This window comes from Molothrus aeneus, chromosome 10, assembly GCF_037042795.1.
Source record: "Molothrus aeneus isolate 106 chromosome 10, BPBGC_Maene_1.0, whole genome shotgun sequence".
In the NCBI taxonomy this organism is placed as follows: domain Eukaryota; kingdom Metazoa; phylum Chordata; class Aves; order Passeriformes; family Icteridae; genus Molothrus; species Molothrus aeneus.
Window position 1 is genome coordinate 5,972,811 of NC_089655.1, and position 19,135 is coordinate 5,991,945.

General features: G+C 47.7%; 1 protein-coding gene across 2 annotated transcripts in view; it reads right to left on the bottom strand.

The window, feature by feature from the left end:
- The window catches only part of MAP3K13 (mitogen-activated protein kinase kinase kinase 13), a 69,437-nt gene that overhangs the window by 4,542 nt on the left and 45,760 nt on the right, over positions 1-19,135 (bottom strand). For both annotated transcript variants that reach the window (XM_066556247.1, XM_066556248.1), the window contains 10 exons: positions 17,439-18,013; positions 10,430-10,613; positions 10,077-10,268; positions 9,074-9,232; positions 6,168-6,326; positions 4,892-5,000; positions 4,205-4,314; positions 3,014-3,130; positions 2,412-2,549; positions 718-1,432 (listed from right to left, as the gene is read on the bottom strand). In XM_066556247.1, the coding sequence (XP_066412344.1) occupies positions 718-1,432; positions 2,412-2,549; positions 3,014-3,130; positions 4,205-4,314; positions 4,892-5,000; positions 6,168-6,326; positions 9,074-9,232; positions 10,077-10,268; positions 10,430-10,613; positions 17,439-17,940 (2,385 nt within the window). In that variant the 5' untranslated portion in view covers positions 17,941-18,013. The remainder of the gene's footprint in view (positions 1-717; positions 1,433-2,411; positions 2,550-3,013; positions 3,131-4,204; positions 4,315-4,891; positions 5,001-6,167; positions 6,327-9,073; positions 9,233-10,076; positions 10,269-10,429; positions 10,614-17,438; positions 18,014-19,135) is intronic.

Consider the following 19,135-nt stretch of genomic DNA (forward strand, 5'->3'; position numbering starts at 1 on the left):
CCTGGGATTTGTTTCATACTCAGTGAACACAGAGCCTTTTATTCTCCTTCTCCCATCCAAATCTACCCCCACACTGTTGTTTCTTTACAGCCTCCTTCTATCCTATCCAACCTGTCAGCCCCTCATTCAGATTAAGCCTTTATCTCATCCCATCCCCTTGTCTAACAAGGTCCTAGTCCCATCATGCTGAGGCCAAACCACACGCTTGGTCTAGTAACTACATTATTTTTCTTGACTTTTCCAGCCAGGCTCAGATTTCCTGCCCTTTAAACTCAAACTGGTTCTTACTTCTCTCACCACCTGGATGGAAGCAGGAAGAACAAAGAGCTGCTTCTGTACAACTGTGTCATAATCTCCTTTTTACTCTTGCAAAATCTTCACAAAATACAGGAGAACTATAACTTTTAGTGTAGGGGGGCAATTTCTGACAGGTGCAGCAAAAGGGATGTCTTCAAGACCATGGGAAATGTTGAATCTTTGCCTCGAGACATAGCAGCACCACAGATTCTCAAACAAACTCTCACATGATATTACAGAACAATTTAAAGAATGCATTTATCCCTTCATTTGGAGAAAGGCTTTAAAGCTTTTTGAGACTCTTTCAACATAAAAAACTGAGTAGAACAAGCTGCAACTCAAACCAATTGGCGAAAGTGCACATAACAGAACCAGGCCCTACCAAAACCACATCTTCAAACGCCAGTGGTCCGTCCTCACCTTTTGGAGGGATCTCGCTTTGCAGGGCAGCCCTGAGGAAGCCAAGTGCTGGGGAGTGCCCAGGGCGGACACTGCCGTGCCCTGCTCCTCCAGCTTCTCCATGAACTGCGCGCTCTCGTAGAGGGACGCGGGGGACTGGGGGCGGCTCCCGCCTGGCTCCACAGCCGCCATCTGTGCCTGGCCACTGTCCTCATCCCTGCACTGCAGGCAGGGGTCGTAGGGATCCGCCTGGCAGCACTCCCAGCGCTCGGCCGTGCTGTCCCTGCTGTCCCGGCCGCGGCGGCAGTCGGCCTCCATGGCGGTGGAGATGAGGTCGGGGCTGGAGCCGGAGACGCGGCGCTGCGCGTGGTTGCTGAGGGGGCTGCGCAGCGCGGCCGCGGGGCCGAAGTAGCGCAGGTTGTTGGCGCAGGTGGCGATGTCCTGCCCGTGGGCGTGCAGCCGCGAGTGCTGCCCGTGGGGACTGTGCCCGGGCTGCTGCGGCGCTGCGGGGGCGTGGGGAGGGCCGGGCTGGGGGGCATCATCCTGCGCTGGCTGGTTTTTCAAAATCCCTGCAAATTCATTGTAGCTGCCTTTGCTGTTCCCCCGGCGGTGCCGGGGCTTGCTGCGGTACCGGCTTTTGCCACTCAGGGTTGACATCTTGGGACTTCCTGAGACTGGGGAGCCATTGGATGCTGCTTCTGTGCTGGGTATGCCCTCTGACTTCAGTAGATCTGGCCTGGGAGACAAGGAGAAGTTACATGTCAAGCCACAAACAAAGAAGTGACACCAGCCCAGAGCCAGGTGGGAAGAGGCAGCTGGAGCCAAAAGCACTCTCTGCTTCCTAAAATCTACAGGCTGCCCTCCCCTTCAGCTGCTTGACTCCTGCATTTTGGTCCCTATGATTCTCTCCACTCAACATCCTCTCCATTCAGCCCATCCTGCTCTACACTCTTGTCTTGCTGTTTTTCCAATAGCTGTCACACACTCTCCTTTTCCACTCTTATTTTGATGTTCTCTCCCAAAATAGCTCCCTCTCAGGACCCTGGGGTAGAGCATGGCTCTCACTCTGTGCATGTACAATGGCGGTGATCAGGCTGCTCATCTAAGAGCCATGTGGGGATATTAATTCAGAAGTGATTATTCACTTGTAATCAGGACTAACTCCTGGAAATCCCCAAAAAAGTAAAGACTAAGACAACTCTTTTAGAAAAAAAAAATCTCCCTATCTAAAAGTCATGCAAATGAGATAAAACTGAAAGGACAGCATGAATTCCCAAATCTCAAATCCCAAATTAATTCCTCAACAATGAATCCATCCTTCCTGAGGCCTGCCTGATTTCTACAATCCCTTGCCCTGCTTATTCCCATCCAAGTCAAGGACGATCTTGGACAGCTAGGAATTTGAGAAAACACAAGAGATACCTCCTGTCCAAGCATCATCACCTGCTCAAAAATCACATGGACCAACAATTAATTCATTCAACCAAGACATACTGTGATTTCGTGGTTCCAGAGAGCTGCCCAGGTGGCAGGGATGGCAGGATTCATCCCCTTCACCTTAAGATCATTAAATAATTATGGTTCTGAGGATCAGACCAGGCTTAAGTGTGAAACCCCTTTGTCCCACCCTGCATTTCATCAGGCTCAAAGGGAAGGAACTGCCCAGTGGGGATCTACCACTGGCTCTGGCACAGGACTGGGTTGTTACTTCTCACCGTTTGGTCTGGCTGCCTGGTTTATGGGAGACCCCTTTCCTCTTCATCAACTTCTCCACTGTGTTGGGGTGGATGATTGGTCTGACTGGGTGGCGTTTGTAAGTTCCAGGGTACTTCTTTTCCACTGCTTGTTCCCTCCTGAAACATCAGGAAAAGAAAAAAAAAGAAAACCACATCAGTTGTGTCTCCCTCCATTTGCTGCTCCCGCTGGACAGGAACTGGCTCTGCAGGGAACACGTTACATATCCCATTGCTCTGCTGGGAAAGCACACAGACACTTCTAAACTCCTTCTAAATTCCTTCTAAATCAGGTAGCAGGCACAAGGCCCTGGCACACAGTCGAGGAGCAGCACTGCCATTCCCTTCATGCATGGGCCAAAGGATGACAGCACCAAATGGGAAGGTGCCTTTCTCCAAGTCAGTAACCACTGACAGTGGTCTGAAGGAATTCACTACAAAGGGAATTGCTGGTGAGCAGGGAGAGGTCCCTAACTTTTGTGGTTAGTCAGGGGACACTAAATCTGCAATCCAGTTTAGAAATGAAGGGCTGTTTGTGCTCTGCTGTGTGCAGACTGCTCACATCACCATGCCCAGACACGTACTTGATGAGCTCCTTCTCCCGCACCTCCAGCTGCAGCATGATAGCGCTGAGCTCCATGTACAGGTTATTGGCTCGCTCCAGCTTCCTCTCGTAGTGCTCACGGATATCCAACGCATGTCTGAAAGGCACAAAAGGCTTTAGTCCAGCCTGACTTCCAGGGACCAAGAGAAGAGAATGAGGAAAAGTACAGGTGCTTTAGGAAAAGGCCTTTTAAAAGTCAAATTTGCCAGCTGTACTGCACTGAATCCCAGATACAGCTGACAGTGAATGATGACTGATTAAGAGCCTGACACAGTAATAAATCATGGTATGGTTTAGAAAGTGTTTAACAGCCTTGAAAGTGTGGCAACACTTCTTCTCCCAGAAGAGCTGCAAATGCATCACACACACCCAGGAGCCCTCTGGCCAAACCCTGATCAGCCTGTTTGCACAAAGAAGAGGCTAAACCAGCCTCTACAGAAACAGGAAAGAAGTCATGTGTCTGTATTTCATTAACAGCAGGGTGTCCACCAAGCTCCAGTACAGCTGAAATACATGGCCATCCAAAGCTCCCTGAGGATCTTAGAGTTTTATGTTTCCTGTCTACTGTATTTGCAAATTTGTATCACAGGATACAATTTCCCTTCTTTAAATAAACCCTCTGCTTTCATTTTTAAGCTGGTATAATCAAAATGCATTTCAGTGGGCTGTTTATATGAAGTATGTTCACTTCTCTGTAATAACTAACCCAAAGAAAGTATCAGGGCAGAGAAAGCTCATAGCCAACCTCAGGATGGATCTCCCACTGAGATGGATGTCTCTGCTTCAGTGTTGTTATCACAAACACCAATTCTCAGGCAGAAATATTCCCTGGGAAACACACAAGCCTTTGCCACCCTCTCTGGAGCAAACTGTTGAGACTGCCCAAGAACAGCAGCAGCTCCCACTGCGTCTCTCCAGATTCCATGAGCCAAGTGCTCATGGCCTAGGCCAGGCCCATGGCAATTTTGGTTTCCAGGTTCACAAGGAATTTTGGCTGCCTGAACCACCAGGAATACTGGGTCCTGTTTTGGGAACCTCAGTACAAGAGGAGAATAAAAAGAGTCAGGGGCTGGAGCAGGAGGCCCTGTGAGAAGAAGCTGAGGGCTCCTTTAGCTGGGAAGGGAAGGCTGGATAGGAAAAGCAAACAGTACACACAAAAGACTGAACAGACCTCAACTCTTCTCTTCGACGGCGAATCAATTCTTCATCCAGCCGGTGGATACAAGTTCCTTCACTTTTAATTTTCTCAAAATGTTTCTTCACTTCTTCTCTCCATTCAGCCTAGGAAAGCAATTTACCTTTAGCTATTTACAAAGAATTGGGATCTGTAGGTGTATCACAAAAAATTCCTGGGCAATGTTGTTTGTGTCTGCAGAAAATTACAGCTTTGGGTTGAGAATGTATTTTTGTTAGCTGAATTATTTTGGGTAACAACACCACAGCACATTTAGTGCCAGCATTTTCAAATGGTATTTACAATTCTGTGCTTCAAACAGAGAATTTACAACATATCTACATTTTCTAAGAAATATTTTTTTAATTCCTAGAGTTCTTTTTCTTCTAAGAGAAGATTTTCTTTACTTTTGGCAGTGAAAATAAGTAGAAAGGTTCATGATTTTGAAAGCCCCATGATGATGCCTGTCTAGAGTGAGAGTCTATTTGCCCCTTGAAGCCCTGCAGCAGAAATCTCAGCATGGGAAAGTTTGGATAAAAGATTTCCAAACACCCATCAGGTTGCTCCTCCCCAAGATTCAAACTGAAATCATGGATCCAGAATTTCTCTACTCAGTGCACCCTCCAGAATCAGATCCTTGGAGCTAATTCCAGTACTCACAGGCTACAGCCTTTCCCCAGTTACCTGGGATTTGAAGTAGGTTTCCTGAGGAGTAGCCAGCACATCAGCAGAGGCGATGTCCAGGTGCATCAGCGTCTGCCGGAAGGACGGACGGTTCCGGGGCTTGCTCTGCCTGAAACAAAACAGAAACAGCCAAGAGTGAGGTGAGGGATGGGCACTGCCAGCCTCTCCTGTCCTTCTGGGGGGAGGGATGGGCACTGCCAGACTCTCCTGCCCTTCTGGGGGGAGGGATGGGCACTGCCAGCCTCTCCTGCCCTTCTGAAAGGGTCTCACGAGATCCTATTCTCTGAACCAAGCAGCTGACAGGTTAGAGCAAAGGAGCTTTTCTGGTTTTCTCTTTTGCTGAATACAATTTAATTATGCTAGAGGTGGTTTGTGATGGACCATTCTGAAGAAACAAAAGAGGTGCAAATGTTTAAAACCAGAAAATGAGAGTACAGAGTGAAAGATCACAGAAAAGTACAAAAACGTTTGGATTTTTGAGAAAAAGGACCAGCACTTGAGTTTCAGCACAGAATCCACCTTGCACAGGGCAAGAGCAGCTTCTTGAGCCTCCTCTCCCCTACCAACCACCTCCTTCCACTAGGTGGGGATACAAGTGTTTGTAGGTACTCAGTTGTACCGAGCTGCCACAGCCCCACTGCTGCAGCTCAGGGTAAACAGCCACTGGGAGAAATCCACACGTGCTCTGGCCTGGTGTCCCCTTTGTGCCATGGGGAGGATGGCTGGTAAAACCCATGGAGTGGAAAAAATGCTGGAAGACCCTTTACACTGTGTCAAGATATAATTACAAAGACAAAGCCTCAGTGTGAAACCCAAGACAAAGAATATCCAATCTGGAACATGGAGGAAACTGAAAGCATTTTCTATATCTGAACCTGGAAAATCTGTGTTCCAGAAGGAAAGCTCGTATTTCTCTTTGTCTAGTCCAGAAGTCAGTTGCTCACAAGGGGTTTTCTGAGTGAAAAAATCAGATCCCTTCACTCTGGATGTGGCCTCAAGGAATTTTACCCCTACTTCCAGCTCCTTTTGTCTTCCCACAGAGCCACCTTTTATCCCCCACTTTGCTACAGCAGAGCAACACCCTCTGGGAAGGCTCCTGAAGATGTCTTGGCATCCAGGCCTGCTGCCACGAGGAAGCAGAATCCAGAATGTTAAAACTCTCCCAGGACAAGTGTGAGAGTATTTCAGAGTCCTCTGCTCTGGGCTCCATACTCCCACCCTGACTTTCCTGGGTTTTTGCTGGGAGGTCTGTGCTGTGTGGGGTTCAGGCTCTTACCAGGTTTGCTTCATGAGGATTTTGAAGCCATCTGGGCAGGTGGAAGGGACAGGAAGGTGGAGGCTGTTACTGCCCACTCCCCAAATGATGGCTGAAGAGTCCACATCCTTGTAGGGAATCTCTCCTGTGAGCAGCTCCCACAAAACCACCCCAAATGACCTGATGAAGAAATAAACCAGGATAAATTGAGTTCACACAGCAGCTGTTAACAGAAACACCTGGAGCTTGAAAAAAACAGTTTGTTGGGCAAAACAGGGAAATAGGGATGTCTGGTCCAAAACTGCAAGTGGGTGCAACAGTGGTTTTTAGCACACCAGGTAACTCCTCTGCTTCAGCACAAAACCACACTGGTTTCCACCCATCCTTTCCTGCTTCTTTGTGAGATTTTAAAGACCCTGAAAGCACATTTTCTGTACAGATTAAGTCTTGTTCCTCTTAAATTAAAAGACTCCAAAGTCTACTCTCATATAGACTTTGGACTGTTCTTGCTGGTAAGAACAGATGATTGACTACTGCACAGACTGACAAGTGTCTTACAGAGACAACACAACAAAGGTTTTGTGGCTTTTTTACATTTCATTTAACTGGTTTTGTTTTCTTTTCCCTAACCAAAGGCTCCCTCTGCTGTTACCTGTAGTCCCAGGTAAAAGTGTCAAGGTCTGAGATTCAGCACTACAACTACTGCAACACAGAAATTAGGAAACAAATGCTACTTGCATAACTGTCAGTACCAAAAGCACATGAAGTCTCATCTGATATTCCTTTTGTTCTGAAGAAAGGAAGGATTAAGCAAAAAAAAAAATTTAAGAGAACTCAGGGAAACAATCTCCCACAAGAACTGAAAGATGTAGTTAAGAAAACTCACTTTGCTTCTCTTCCTTAGTGAAGGTACCAGAAAGAACCAAAACCTTAATTTTTAACAGCAAATATTTGTTTTGTATACAATCATCACCCAATAAAACATCAAAGAAACACCAAACCAGTCAATACAGAGATAAACAAAATGCTGCTGAGAACCATCACCACTGTTACTGCACATCAACAACGGGGCTGTGATACAGGTGAGGCACCACCATCCCTATTTCCAAGCCAGATGTGCCAGCTCACTGTGTCCCACTCCTCTGTGGGACACCAACCCTGCCAAGCTGCAGACTAGAGCCAGGTGAAAGGTGAGAAGGATGTTTCTGGCTTGTACCAATATCCAGTGCTTTTATTAAGTACAGAACTTCTAAGGGACAAACTACCAGGTCTGAACGACCACCAGTCAGGAAATAACTTCATGTGAAAAACACTGCACTTTCAAAGCCCATGGGTTTCAAATCATGTATAAAAAAACAAAGCAACAAACAAGCAGAATTTGAATATATCTTGCCTAAAAATCCTTTTCTGTGAGCTCTAGGAAAGCAGGGATCCAGGAGGCTGGACAAACTACCAGGGAAAGCTCATCTGGTTTCATATTTGTTATGACTAAGAACTGAGAAAGGACTTCCAAGACTCCTGATAAGATTATAGATTTATTTTTCTGCATGCTGTTAGAGATGAGAGAGAGCAGACATATAAGCAGCTCAGGAACTGTTCTCATTTGTTGGCAGCATTCATGAACATCATTTTTATTCATCTTGAAGGAGGATGACAAGGGAGAGTCTGAGCAATCACCACTGTTGTGAACTCCAAAGGAACTGCACCAAAGAGCAACATCTCCACGTCACTGAGGGAAGGAGCAAAGGTTTTATTGGACAGGATGTTCTGTGAAATATTCCTGAACAGAAACCACTCTAAAGGACAGAAAGCCGAAGGTAGAAATCCAGCACCACTTGTCCTCACAATCCTGTGATTCAAAGAAAGGGGTTCAGCAGACAAATGCAGGGTATATTTTCTTTCCAGAACTACCCAAGTGCTCCTCCCAGAGGAGCTGGCTGTGCTGTGACCTGGACATCCAAAATAAACACACAGGACACCGTGGGCACAAGAGCAGCTGCACCATCACCTGCCCTGCAGGAAATCTTGCCCTTCAGGTCAAGCCCAGGCCTGAGCTAGAACTCCAGCAGCAGCTCCTGACTCCACTGCACCCTGGACCACCCACAGCTTTGTCCAGCAGCTCCCTGCCCTGCCAGGGAAGGGACAGCAACTGAAGCTGAAAAACCACAGGAAGCAAAATCCCTCCTGGCTGTAAAGCAGGGAGAAGGGCATTTGTCCTGGCTGCTGACATTTAATATGCAGAAATAATGAGGCAGGAATGGAGATGCAGATCCCTTGAGGGCTCTGAAACCTGTGGAGAGGCTTCCCAAAGGAACTCCAAGGCCAAGCCCTCTCAAGCATTTTTAATAGCACGGAGACTGAACCATTCCTTGTGTTCATTTGGACACAAAGCACGTTCCACATCGATGGAAACAAGCTCCAGAACTCTTACAATCTATCCTGCTTCCTCCCTCTTGGATCTGGGATTGGATTCACTGGACTGTAATCCTGAGGCTGCCCACACAACAACCAGCCTGGTGTGCAGGAAGCACAAGGGGTGGGGAGCAGAGAGGGGCCTCCCCACAGCTCCAGAGTGGCCCTGAAGAGGACCAGAAGCGATGGAAAAACCACCCTGGCTGTGGAGGCTGCTGAGGGGGCCCTGAGCACAGCACTAGGAGAAAGCTCTGGGCTGGATAAAGACACAGAAAAGAATTTCTGCATTTGCTTCCTGCAAGACACAAACTGCACTGAGCCTTAGCTGGAACCTGTGTCATTTCCCTTTCCATGAGAGCCCACCAAAGCTCAGGGCACCAGGCAGAAGGAGAAATGAACAGCCCACCACAGAGCAAACCATGCTCAGGCACAGGATGAGGAAAGGACATGGAAAGTGCTGGGAAACCAAGGGACTGAAGAGAAGGTGAAGGTACATGACCATGAACACCACTCACCAGATGTCCACCTTCTCAGAGACGGGCTCGTTCCGTATCACCTCCGGGGCCATCCACGCCACTGTCCCCGCAAAGGACATTTTGGTACTCTTGTCACTGAGCTCTTTAGATGTACCAAAATCTGAAATCTTTACTGCATCTGTGTGTGTAACCAAAACACTGGAAAAAGGGAAAAAAAATAAGTCATCACTACTTTGTGATTTTTCTTGCACCACAACAGCCACTGAAGTAAATCCCTTCTTAACCAACACAGCCTGTTGATGAGGCCACACTGCTCACAAGTGCAGTAAAAAAGAAAATATTTTGTATTTTCCCCAATAAAAGCTCTCACTCTCTTTTGGGTGGTTGTGTTTTGTGCCTTAAATGCATTTCTTAATGCTACGAGTCAAAAATCAATCTCAATAAAACTGCAAATTAACAAGTAACTGAGGATCCAGAGGCAAAGCTGTACCTTAAACTGTGCTGCAAATCATCTAAAAGCATTATCTTAATGCACTGTCACAGACTAAAGAAGTAATAAACATCTAGGGAATAAGAATATAAAGAAGCCAGAACATTTTAGTCAGAAAGCAACAGAGAAACGAGGAAGACACATTCCAGAAAACCAGGGAAATAATAGGAGAATAAGATGGAAAACTAAAAAGGCAGGAGGCAACAGAATATCCCACTTTTTGGAAAGACCAGATATCATCAGATCATTAAATATCTCCTGACTGCTATTTATCATGGAACATACCAGTAAAATTTCCACTCTTGTTAAGTGCCAACAAGTTGCAATAGTTTCACTCTCATTAGTTTTGAGTCAACATGGGGCAAAAAATAGTAGAGCCTTTTGACCAAACTTTAAACTATTTCTCAAGAAAAGGAAAAAATAGCCCCAACCGAGGGATGTTTAAGCAGCTGAGACTCACTTTGATGACCTGAAGAACCACAACTGGGGGATGTTTAACTTTGGTGACTTGAGGAACCCAAACTAAGGGATGTTTAAGCAGCTGAGACTCACTTTGGCGACTTGAGGTCTCGATGGATGATTTTGTGGAGGTGCAGGTAGTTCATGCCGCTGGCAATCCCCGTGGACCAGTCCACCAGCAGCCGCGGGGTGACCTTCCTGCCGGCCCGCAGGACCTCGTAGAGCTGCCCGTGGGCACAGTACTCCATGATGATGCAGTAGCACGGGGCCTGCGTGCAAACTCCCCTGGCAAAGACAACACACAGTGAGGAGCAGCAGACAGACAACTGCACAGGAAGGGTGACCATCGCTTTGTCCTCTAGACACAGGATTGTAAAAGCCTTCCCAGAGAACTTGAGCCAACGGCTCTTGCCTGGGCAAAGCTCCTGACAAGGGTCACAACCTACTTGAAGGCGATGATGTTGGGATGCTTGAGCTTGCGCAGGTGCTTGATGTCCGTCTCGTTCTGGTCCCTCACTTTCTTGATGGCCACCTCCTCTGCGCGGAACTTGCCCAGGAACACGGCGCCCTGAGCCCCGCTGCCCAGCCACTGCAGCTCCGAGATCTCCTCGAACGGCACCTCCCACGTGTCTGGGCACAGGGCAAACAATGGATAATGGAAAAGGTCAGGAATATGGAAACTGTCAGAGCACACCAGGGCGGCACCTGCCACCTCCTGCACCACACGGTGGGCTCTTCTGGAGGGAGTAGGTGACATCTGCTCCTGGCACACACTGCATGTGCTCAGCCCAACAACCCAGCCACCTCCAGCCTGCTCATTCCCCTCCTTCCAGCTTTTTCACCACCCTGCTAACCAAGCAGGGTGTGAGCCACTCAGCTTGGAAGGCAGCAATTCACCATACCAGGGACCCTGGACTGGTAATTTTGGGAGGAGATCCTCTACCCCAACAGTGAACAAAGTGAGTGACTCCATTGAAAAGCATAGATTAGAAGAAACATTTAACATTCACAAGTGATCTAAAAATATTGAGGGTCTTTTTCACTCCCTGAATTAAACAAAAATAGGAAATAAAAGTCAGAGGTGGCAGGCTGTAAAACACAGAGCAGCAACCACCAAGATAGCCAACACAAAGCATATCAACCACCAGCAGCAGGCACAGAAATAGGTCCTTCCCACAACAACATCGTGTATATCAGTGTCAAACAGGCAAAACAACCTTAAGCAATTCCTCCTCTTTGGTACCCACACACATTTGTAGGGATAGTGCTGGAGAGGTCCAGTGACACTGTATAAACTGCTTCAAGAGAGCTGCACCCATCAGAACAGAAAGCCCTGTTCCCTGTCAGTCACCTTGAAATTACCTTAAATCTCACAAACAGCAGGATAAAAGGCAGGCAGCTGTTTATTTACTGTAATTCAATAAAGATCTACATTTGGAGAATAAATTATTTAGCAGCAAACCCAACAAGTAACCCACTGATTTCTGAAATAAAAGGAAGTCACACCTGTACAGATCTCTGTTTCAGATGACTACAAAGGTTGTCTCATCCAGATTCTGAGCCTTTGGGATGTTCCCAGGGCTGCAGCTGGGATTATGCCAAAGTGTCTCATTCTGGATACTGTTATCACTGAAGGGAAACTTGTATATCCCATCTCTCTGTGGGCTGATCCCAGTTCAAAGCTCTCTCTGGGATCACTCCTGGGACAGGCAGGCAGAGGCTGCTGTCTCCTGTGCTCCCCTGGCATGGCCATGGAAAAGCTGCTCTCCCCCAGAGCCAGACCCCAGCACTCCTCCTGCTCACTGAACTAAAAACAAAAATATTGCTCATCCCCAGCAGAAATTCCCTCCCCCTTGGCAGGGCAGAGTTCAACCCCCAGCAAGATGTTCCTTCCCAGACACAAGGCTCCATGCTCATGGATCTGCTCACAGCTCTGAACACAAACTGGAATTTAAATCTTTGGACATTTAAACACTAAGAGATTTTAAATATGAAAATAATTAGATCATTAATAAAATTCATTCATTCATGATTAAATCAAGATCTGTATTTCAATTTAATTCACACATGCATCACTTCTGAAAGGAGGTGGCAAATAGAGGTGATTTTTGTGCATGTTGATGAACAGTATTTTTATATGGGCAACATCAAAACTATTCTGTTGTACTAAAATAGCTGTTTCTTTTATAGAATCATGGAATGGACTGGGGGGAAGGGATCAAGGGATCTAAAAGCCCATCCAGTCCCACCCCCTGCCACAGGCAGGGACACCTTCCACTATCCCAGGTGGCTCCAAGCCCTGTCCAACCTGGCCTTGAACACTTCCAGGGATGCAGGGGCAGCCACAGCTTCCCTAGGCACCCTGTGCCAGGGCCTCCCCACCCTCACAGGAAAGAATTTCTCCCAAGTATCCCATCTATCCCTGCCCTCTGGCAGTGGGAAGCCACTCCCCATTGTCCAGAGTCTCTTTCCATCCTTACCTGTGGGAAGTCTGTCTTTCCTGTACAGGACACTGACATTCATTTCCATGAGGCATTTACAGTTTGTGAGCACTAATGGATAACTGTATCCCCTTGGAACCCTAGTTTGCTCTTAGTATTCCCTATCAGGTAATATCACCTTCCTCTAATATTCTCTCTTCAATGGCAAAGGCTGAGAGAGGCTGTAAGCAAAGTAAGCAAAAGTTCATGTGGTTCTTTCTGCAAAGTCATCTCGTGTTTATTTCAGAACACAGATGCTCTCCCATATCCCATTTGCATCCTGACTGTCAGGGGCACAATTCAGGAAAGAGGTTTCAGTGTAGTGACAGTGAAATATCCCACATCTTGGGGAATATCAAGAAGAACAAAGAGCCAAACCATAGGTAACACACAGTGCAGTAGTCAGACTCTTCTGGGCCCTAAGAAACCAGTGGGATACTTCCCCTAAATAAATTACAGTGTAATAGCAGCAGGAATTGCACAAGAACTTGCGTTTCTGAGGTGATTAAGAACCATTTGAGTAGAATGATGAGAATCTATTTCCCATGGGGAAGAAACACAGGAGCAGCCTGAGCCATTGAACCAATCTCTTTGGAGGAAGCTTTTCCCAGCACTGGCTGCTCTCCAGCACTGGCACTGTGACAAGAAGCATCTCTGGTTTATACACAGACCCCCTCAACACAAGCACCCTCTGACAGGCACCCTGCTCTCCAGGTAGACACAAAAACTCTCACAATGATGGTAAACACACAAGTTGTGAAAGGGAAGGTGAAAGCAGCTCCTGGACACAGCTTCTTAATCCAAAGGAAATGGCTGGGAAGTCTAATGAGTCTCTAGGAAACACAAACAAGTCTTGCTTTAAAGTGCTGGAGTCCCCACAATCCCAATTAAATAACTGGTAGATGCAAATTAAAGAACTGAGTGTGTCTTCCAGAAAGCACTCACCAATAGCCTTTAGAAATCAGGGTAAACAACTGGAAAAACATAGGAGGGAGGGATTTTATGGGTCAAACCCCAAGTACTTAAACCTCAGATAATCAGCTGGTACCGAACAATATAAAAGCAAACATTCCCCACAGGAATGACTCCTCACCAAGCAGTGATTGGCATCACTTGGTCAACCAGCACAGAGCCTGAGCAGCTCCCAGCTGACCAAGGCTCTGCCCAGCCCGTGTCCTGCAGGGAAGGACAGGCAGATCCCTCTTGTTGACCATTTGGGTGTCAGGAAGGACACTCAAGCAGTAATTTCTACAAGAAGATAATGCAGAATCATGTAAAAGCTCTTCTTATCTCTTCCCTCTTTCACCAAGTCACAGCCAAAGCTTCACAGGCAATATGGGCTCAAGGACATGAGACCCATGTCTTTTACTACTTGGCAACCACAACACCACCACCATGTCCCAAAGAACGGCCTGCAGGGCAGCCAAAGCAGGTGGACAGGGACACCAGGGAGCAGCAGAAAGTACCACAAAGCACCTGCAGGCAACATAAAATGGTTTGGGTTGGAAGGGATCTTAAAGCCCATTCCCTTCCACGTCCTGCCGCAGGCAGGGACACCTCCCACTATCCCAGGCTGCTCCAAGCCCCATCCAGCCTGGCCTTGGACCAGGGATGCAGGGGCAGACACAGCTGCTCTGGAAAGCTGTGCCAGGGCCTCAGCACCCTCATAGGGAAGGATTTCTTTCTAATCTAATCTTAATCTCTCTTCTATTAGTTTAAAACCATTCCCCTTGCCCTATCACTACTTCCCCCTGTAAAAAGTCGTTCCCTCCTCTTTAAGTTCTGGAGGGCCACATGGCTGCAAATCCAAACTGGACTCCTACCCCTGTTGTTGATTCAGCCTAACACAAAGGATTACTCCTGGGTGAGGCTTTAAGTAGTTGTCTCATAAAGAAGGGAGGAAAAAATCATCTGCACAGATCCATGGCAGCAGCCCAAAGCTGTAAAGCAGCTCCCAGGGAAATGAAAAGCCACCACAATCCTCTCCCTGCTGCTGAAAGAGCCCCAGACATTTCCTCAGCCACACAGCACTTGCACAAACACAATCCATGCATCCTCTGTGCTCTTGCTATAAGACAGCAAAAATAAAAATAATCACATACATCAGTTAGTGAACTGCTGGCTTGTATGTAGCTGATGAAATGCACACAAAGATGATTTTCTGGTGGCAAGAAGCAAGAATGAGATCATCTGGAAAAGAGAACATGAATATTCTCACAAAATCCTCAAGTTTCAGCAGAGAAGCAGTTTGAAAAGGTTTATCCTTGGGTAACAGAAGTGTAGTACTGCCATTAGGGTAACAGATGTCATCAAAATAAGACAATAGAGGAGTTCCAGAAGAAAAAATATTTTTTTTTAAAATCTTCTTTTCACTCCCCTTTCTAACAATGAAGACACTGAAAATGCAGCTCAACCACACAGCTACATATAGCTGATCCCAATTAATCCTCAGCCTTACCACATCTGTAGCCAGTTCAAATCTGCCCTTTCAGAAGGGCCTGATGCCAGCAGCAAACAGCAGAGTGCCCCTGGGTGTGTGGCTCTGAACATGCTCCCACCACAGGGAGCAGCAAGACACCCTGTGCACAGGAACGAGCTCTGTGTGCACCCTCCAGCCCCAGCACTGCTCTCAGCTGCTCCTTTTCATTCATTAGTGCTTCCATTTTTTAGTTTGGTGTGTGAGTGTCCCCAGTGGGTCACCAGAGCACAGATTGCACTGTGGGCTCCAGTGCAGCTGCTGGCCCTGCTCAATGGAAATGGGATCTCTCTGTCCCACGGGCAGCTCTCCCAAAGCCACCACTCTGAGGTGACAGGGACACACCAGCACAGGACAGCTCAGAGACAGCAGTGGGGACAAGTGTGGGACACACAGAGAATTGCTGGGAGTAGCCACTGCCACTCTGCACCTGTGGCCTTTCCTCTGAAATTTTTAGCTTCCCTTACAAACACTGAGCATCCAACCCAAAGCACTGTCACACAGACACTGCCCAATGCCTGCTCTGAATAACATCTGACTGCTCAGAACCTCCTTTTCCTTCCCAAGGGAGACTCCCCACCCAGACAGCCCTTCCAAAACTGTTCACCCTTTGTGCAATCACCCCAGCAGCCTTAATTCCCCAGGGAATTTCTGTCACTGTTTTTATTTATAGTCTGAACCACATGTGCCACACCGAATTTACAACATGCAAACAAAACACAACCAACTGTGCCAGAGAATTTCAAAGCAAGCAAACCCTTGCACAGAGAGCTGCTGTTCAGGAGACACCTGGAATGTAGAGATGCATTTCCTGCTTGCTTATGAACTAGAAACAACTGACTCTAGAAAGCTGATTTCAAGGCAAATTCATCCAACATGTTATTTAACAGCTCTGTTCCCTCATACTAGGAGCTGTTCCCTATCCCTCTGGGGTTTAGATTTGAACCACTCAGACAGGTTTCTGACCTTGTATCTTGTAATTTGTCAGTGCCAAAAAGCCATTTGATTATTACTGAGGGATGCTCAAAGGAGGCTTTGCCCCATGGTACTGCGATGGCCAGGCTGTTCCCATTTTCCATAAGCCTCAACCGTTTCAGCTCCTTAATTCTAATGACAGCTTGTTCCTTTCCCATCTGCCACCTCCCTCCCCCTGTGCTAAGGGAGAAATCAGACACCAACAGCAGAGCATACTCTGCTCTTTGGTTTTCAGTACCCCCTAAAATATATATAGAGATAGATATATAGATATATATGCAGTCAACTGGGACATCATTTATTATCAAGCTACAGATTTTATATGTATTTATACTCACATACACTTACACATTTATGCTTACACATCCAAATGGAAAAGGTATAAATATTGAAGAACATATTTCTGGAAAGACAAGTACTAAATGATATTTTAAAGAGGAAAATTACTCCTGAATGAAAAGAAATAAAACCCTTTTTAAAAGAGAAGCAATACTCCTGCTATTTGGTGGTCAACCAGGGACAGCCTGCACCTGGAGGTTCTGAAGTGGAAGTGCCTATGTCAGTGTTTTCCATCTGGCATAAAAATTAACACAGGGATTAGAAATTAACACAGGGATTGTATCAAGTACTTCAACACAATTCTTTCTGATCCCCATGCTCAGCTTAGATTCAGGCCTTGTCACAATGGCCCAAGCCATGGGGCTGAACAGGTTGTGACTCCCTCACTGTGGGAACCCAGAACATCCCTCTGGCTTGTCCAGGACGGCCAAGACCCCTGCCAGGGGGCTCAGAAGCCCTGGCACAGAGCCCAAAACACCTGTGGGTTTGATTATGACCTATGGAGCAAATTACCAACCTTACATGAAGATCTGCAAGCCACAACAGTTCAGGTAGAATAATAGTGAAGTTATCATGGGGTGGAAAAGTAGATTTTGGGGTTTCTGGTAGGGGGGTTCAGGGGGCCAGATGGAGGGAACTGGGCGTGTCCAGCCTTTCTCCGTCTTCTTCTTGGGCTCCATCTTCTGCTGTGATGTTGGCACTTACAGATTGGTTTAGAGTAGAAGCTCACTGTCTAACATAGGTGATGGGTATTGGAAAGTAATTGTAAACATTGTATATGTAGTTTTTAGTATAAAGACAAAACACCACCCCGAGGGCAGCCAGAGTGCCTGGAACTGTCCTGCTGGATGGACCTCAGCAGGACAGGAGAAAGAATTTTATAGATAAGAAACAACAAACAACCTTGAGACGGAGAAATGAAGAGCCCTGACTCCTTCAAGCGCCGGGCTGGGAAAAGAGACTTTCGAACTTTTCTCGGGGTCACTCTGATAAGCTAGAAATCCTGACACCTCACGAGCTGCCTTTGCCACACGTGATGGCTGTTGGCTCCATAGTGCAGGATTTACCCCTGGAAACCTGTGGCAGGGCTGGACAAGACAAAAACGGCCAAAAACGTGGCGAGCTGGGGAAGAGCCCAGGCTCACTTGCCTGACCTCACCCAAAGCAGCGAGTGCTTCCCCTCACCTTGCTGCTGCAGTTTGTAGTCCGTGGAGTAGGCCTTGCCTATGATGTTCCACACGGGCCGCAGGCACCCGAAGAGCCCCTCGAGGAAGCCGCCGCTGCCGCTGCCCGTCCTGTTGAACTGCACCTTCACATCGTCGCCGGCACCGTTGGTGTCGCCGTCGCCGGGGCTGCGGGTGCCCTGCGGGAGCCCCGGCTCGGGCTCGTCGTGCTCCCGCAGCTGCAGCACGCTGTTCTCGAAGTGGTCGCGGGCGTCCTCGCTGACGCTGCTCAGCACGGCCGCCGTGCCCGGGCTGCTGACGCCCTCCAGCAGCTCGGCCGGCAGCGAGCCCCGCTCCCGCACGTCCTCCAGCAGCTCCGGGGACGGGCGGCTGCCGGCGGCCGGGGGCTCCTCGGGGAACCTCCCCGACTCCTTGTCCTCACAGAACGCTTTGCCGATGGAGCTGGGAGAGGAAGACAGGCTCAGGCGCTCCTGGGTGCTGGCCATGATGCCGTGAGTGTGCATCAAGGAGACGGCCCGACAGGGTGCTCAGAGCATCTGGAGGACACAACTCACATGTGACATGTGGGCCCAGTAGCTGAAACAAGAGGAAAAAAGAACAACTTTCAATTTTTTATTGAAGTATTTTCACTACGTGCGGTTTCACTGAGGTGAGCTGATAATTAACTAGACTTTCCAGACAGCCGCTGATACTTGGTAAATAATTACTGCCCTAAAAGAAACAAATAAATGGTTCCAACAGAAACTCCACTCAGGCAATACTCTCGGTAACATACTGCAGGAATTGCCCAGGAAACAAACACCACAATTTTAAACAAGAGCCAAAAGGTCAAAATCGTGAAAGATTCTTTGCAGAGAGTTCCCATAGCATTCCCAGACTGAAGCTGGCCCCAGCTCAGCTGTGGTTTGAGTCCCACCACTGTTCCTGGGCCTGGCACAGCCCACAAGCTCAGGATCCCTCTGCAAACCCTCAACACAAGGTGTTAGAGAAATAAAGCCCGGTGATACAGGTACCTTGATTCCACCAAGGGATGGTTTGTGGCTGCTCCCTCAGAGCCCCACCTAGTTATTACCATCCTGGACCTTTGACTGACCCTCCATGCCCATTGTGGCAAGATATGTTCAATTCTCTAACCACATCCAAGCCATCCTCATGAGCAAGTAAAACTTTGAGTTTCACAGAACAGCAGACCCTCCTTGCTGTTCTCCCAGCACTGCTCTCCACTTCTCCCCTGCAGGAGCTTCTGGGAGGGTGCACATAAAACAAGAGCTGGGATCCCTTTTAAGAAGTGCCTCCGTCTCTTGCTCCATGCTCCACTGAGGTCTTTTTTCCACAACCCATGGTGGTGCCACCTTCCCACAGAGCCAGGCTGATGGCTGGGGGTCATGCTGCCAGAGCTGCCCACCACAAAAACAGTTCTGGGATAGTCCCTTCTGGAGCAGGAGGCTCTAACACTGGGCCACAACAATTAAGTGAATTCAGCTTGCAACACGGAACAAAGTCCAGTTTTAAATTCCATGAGAAGCTGAGAGTGGGGTAAAAAAAATGGCCTTAACAGAAAGTACTTTGTTAAAAAGTAAGATCAGTTACAGTGGGTGCAAATTTCCAGGCTCTGCAAACAGCCATTGGAAGGAAGAAAGAGGTGGCCAGGTAGGACACAGCCAATGGCAAGGGAACAGCTCAGTGCCATGACTCCTC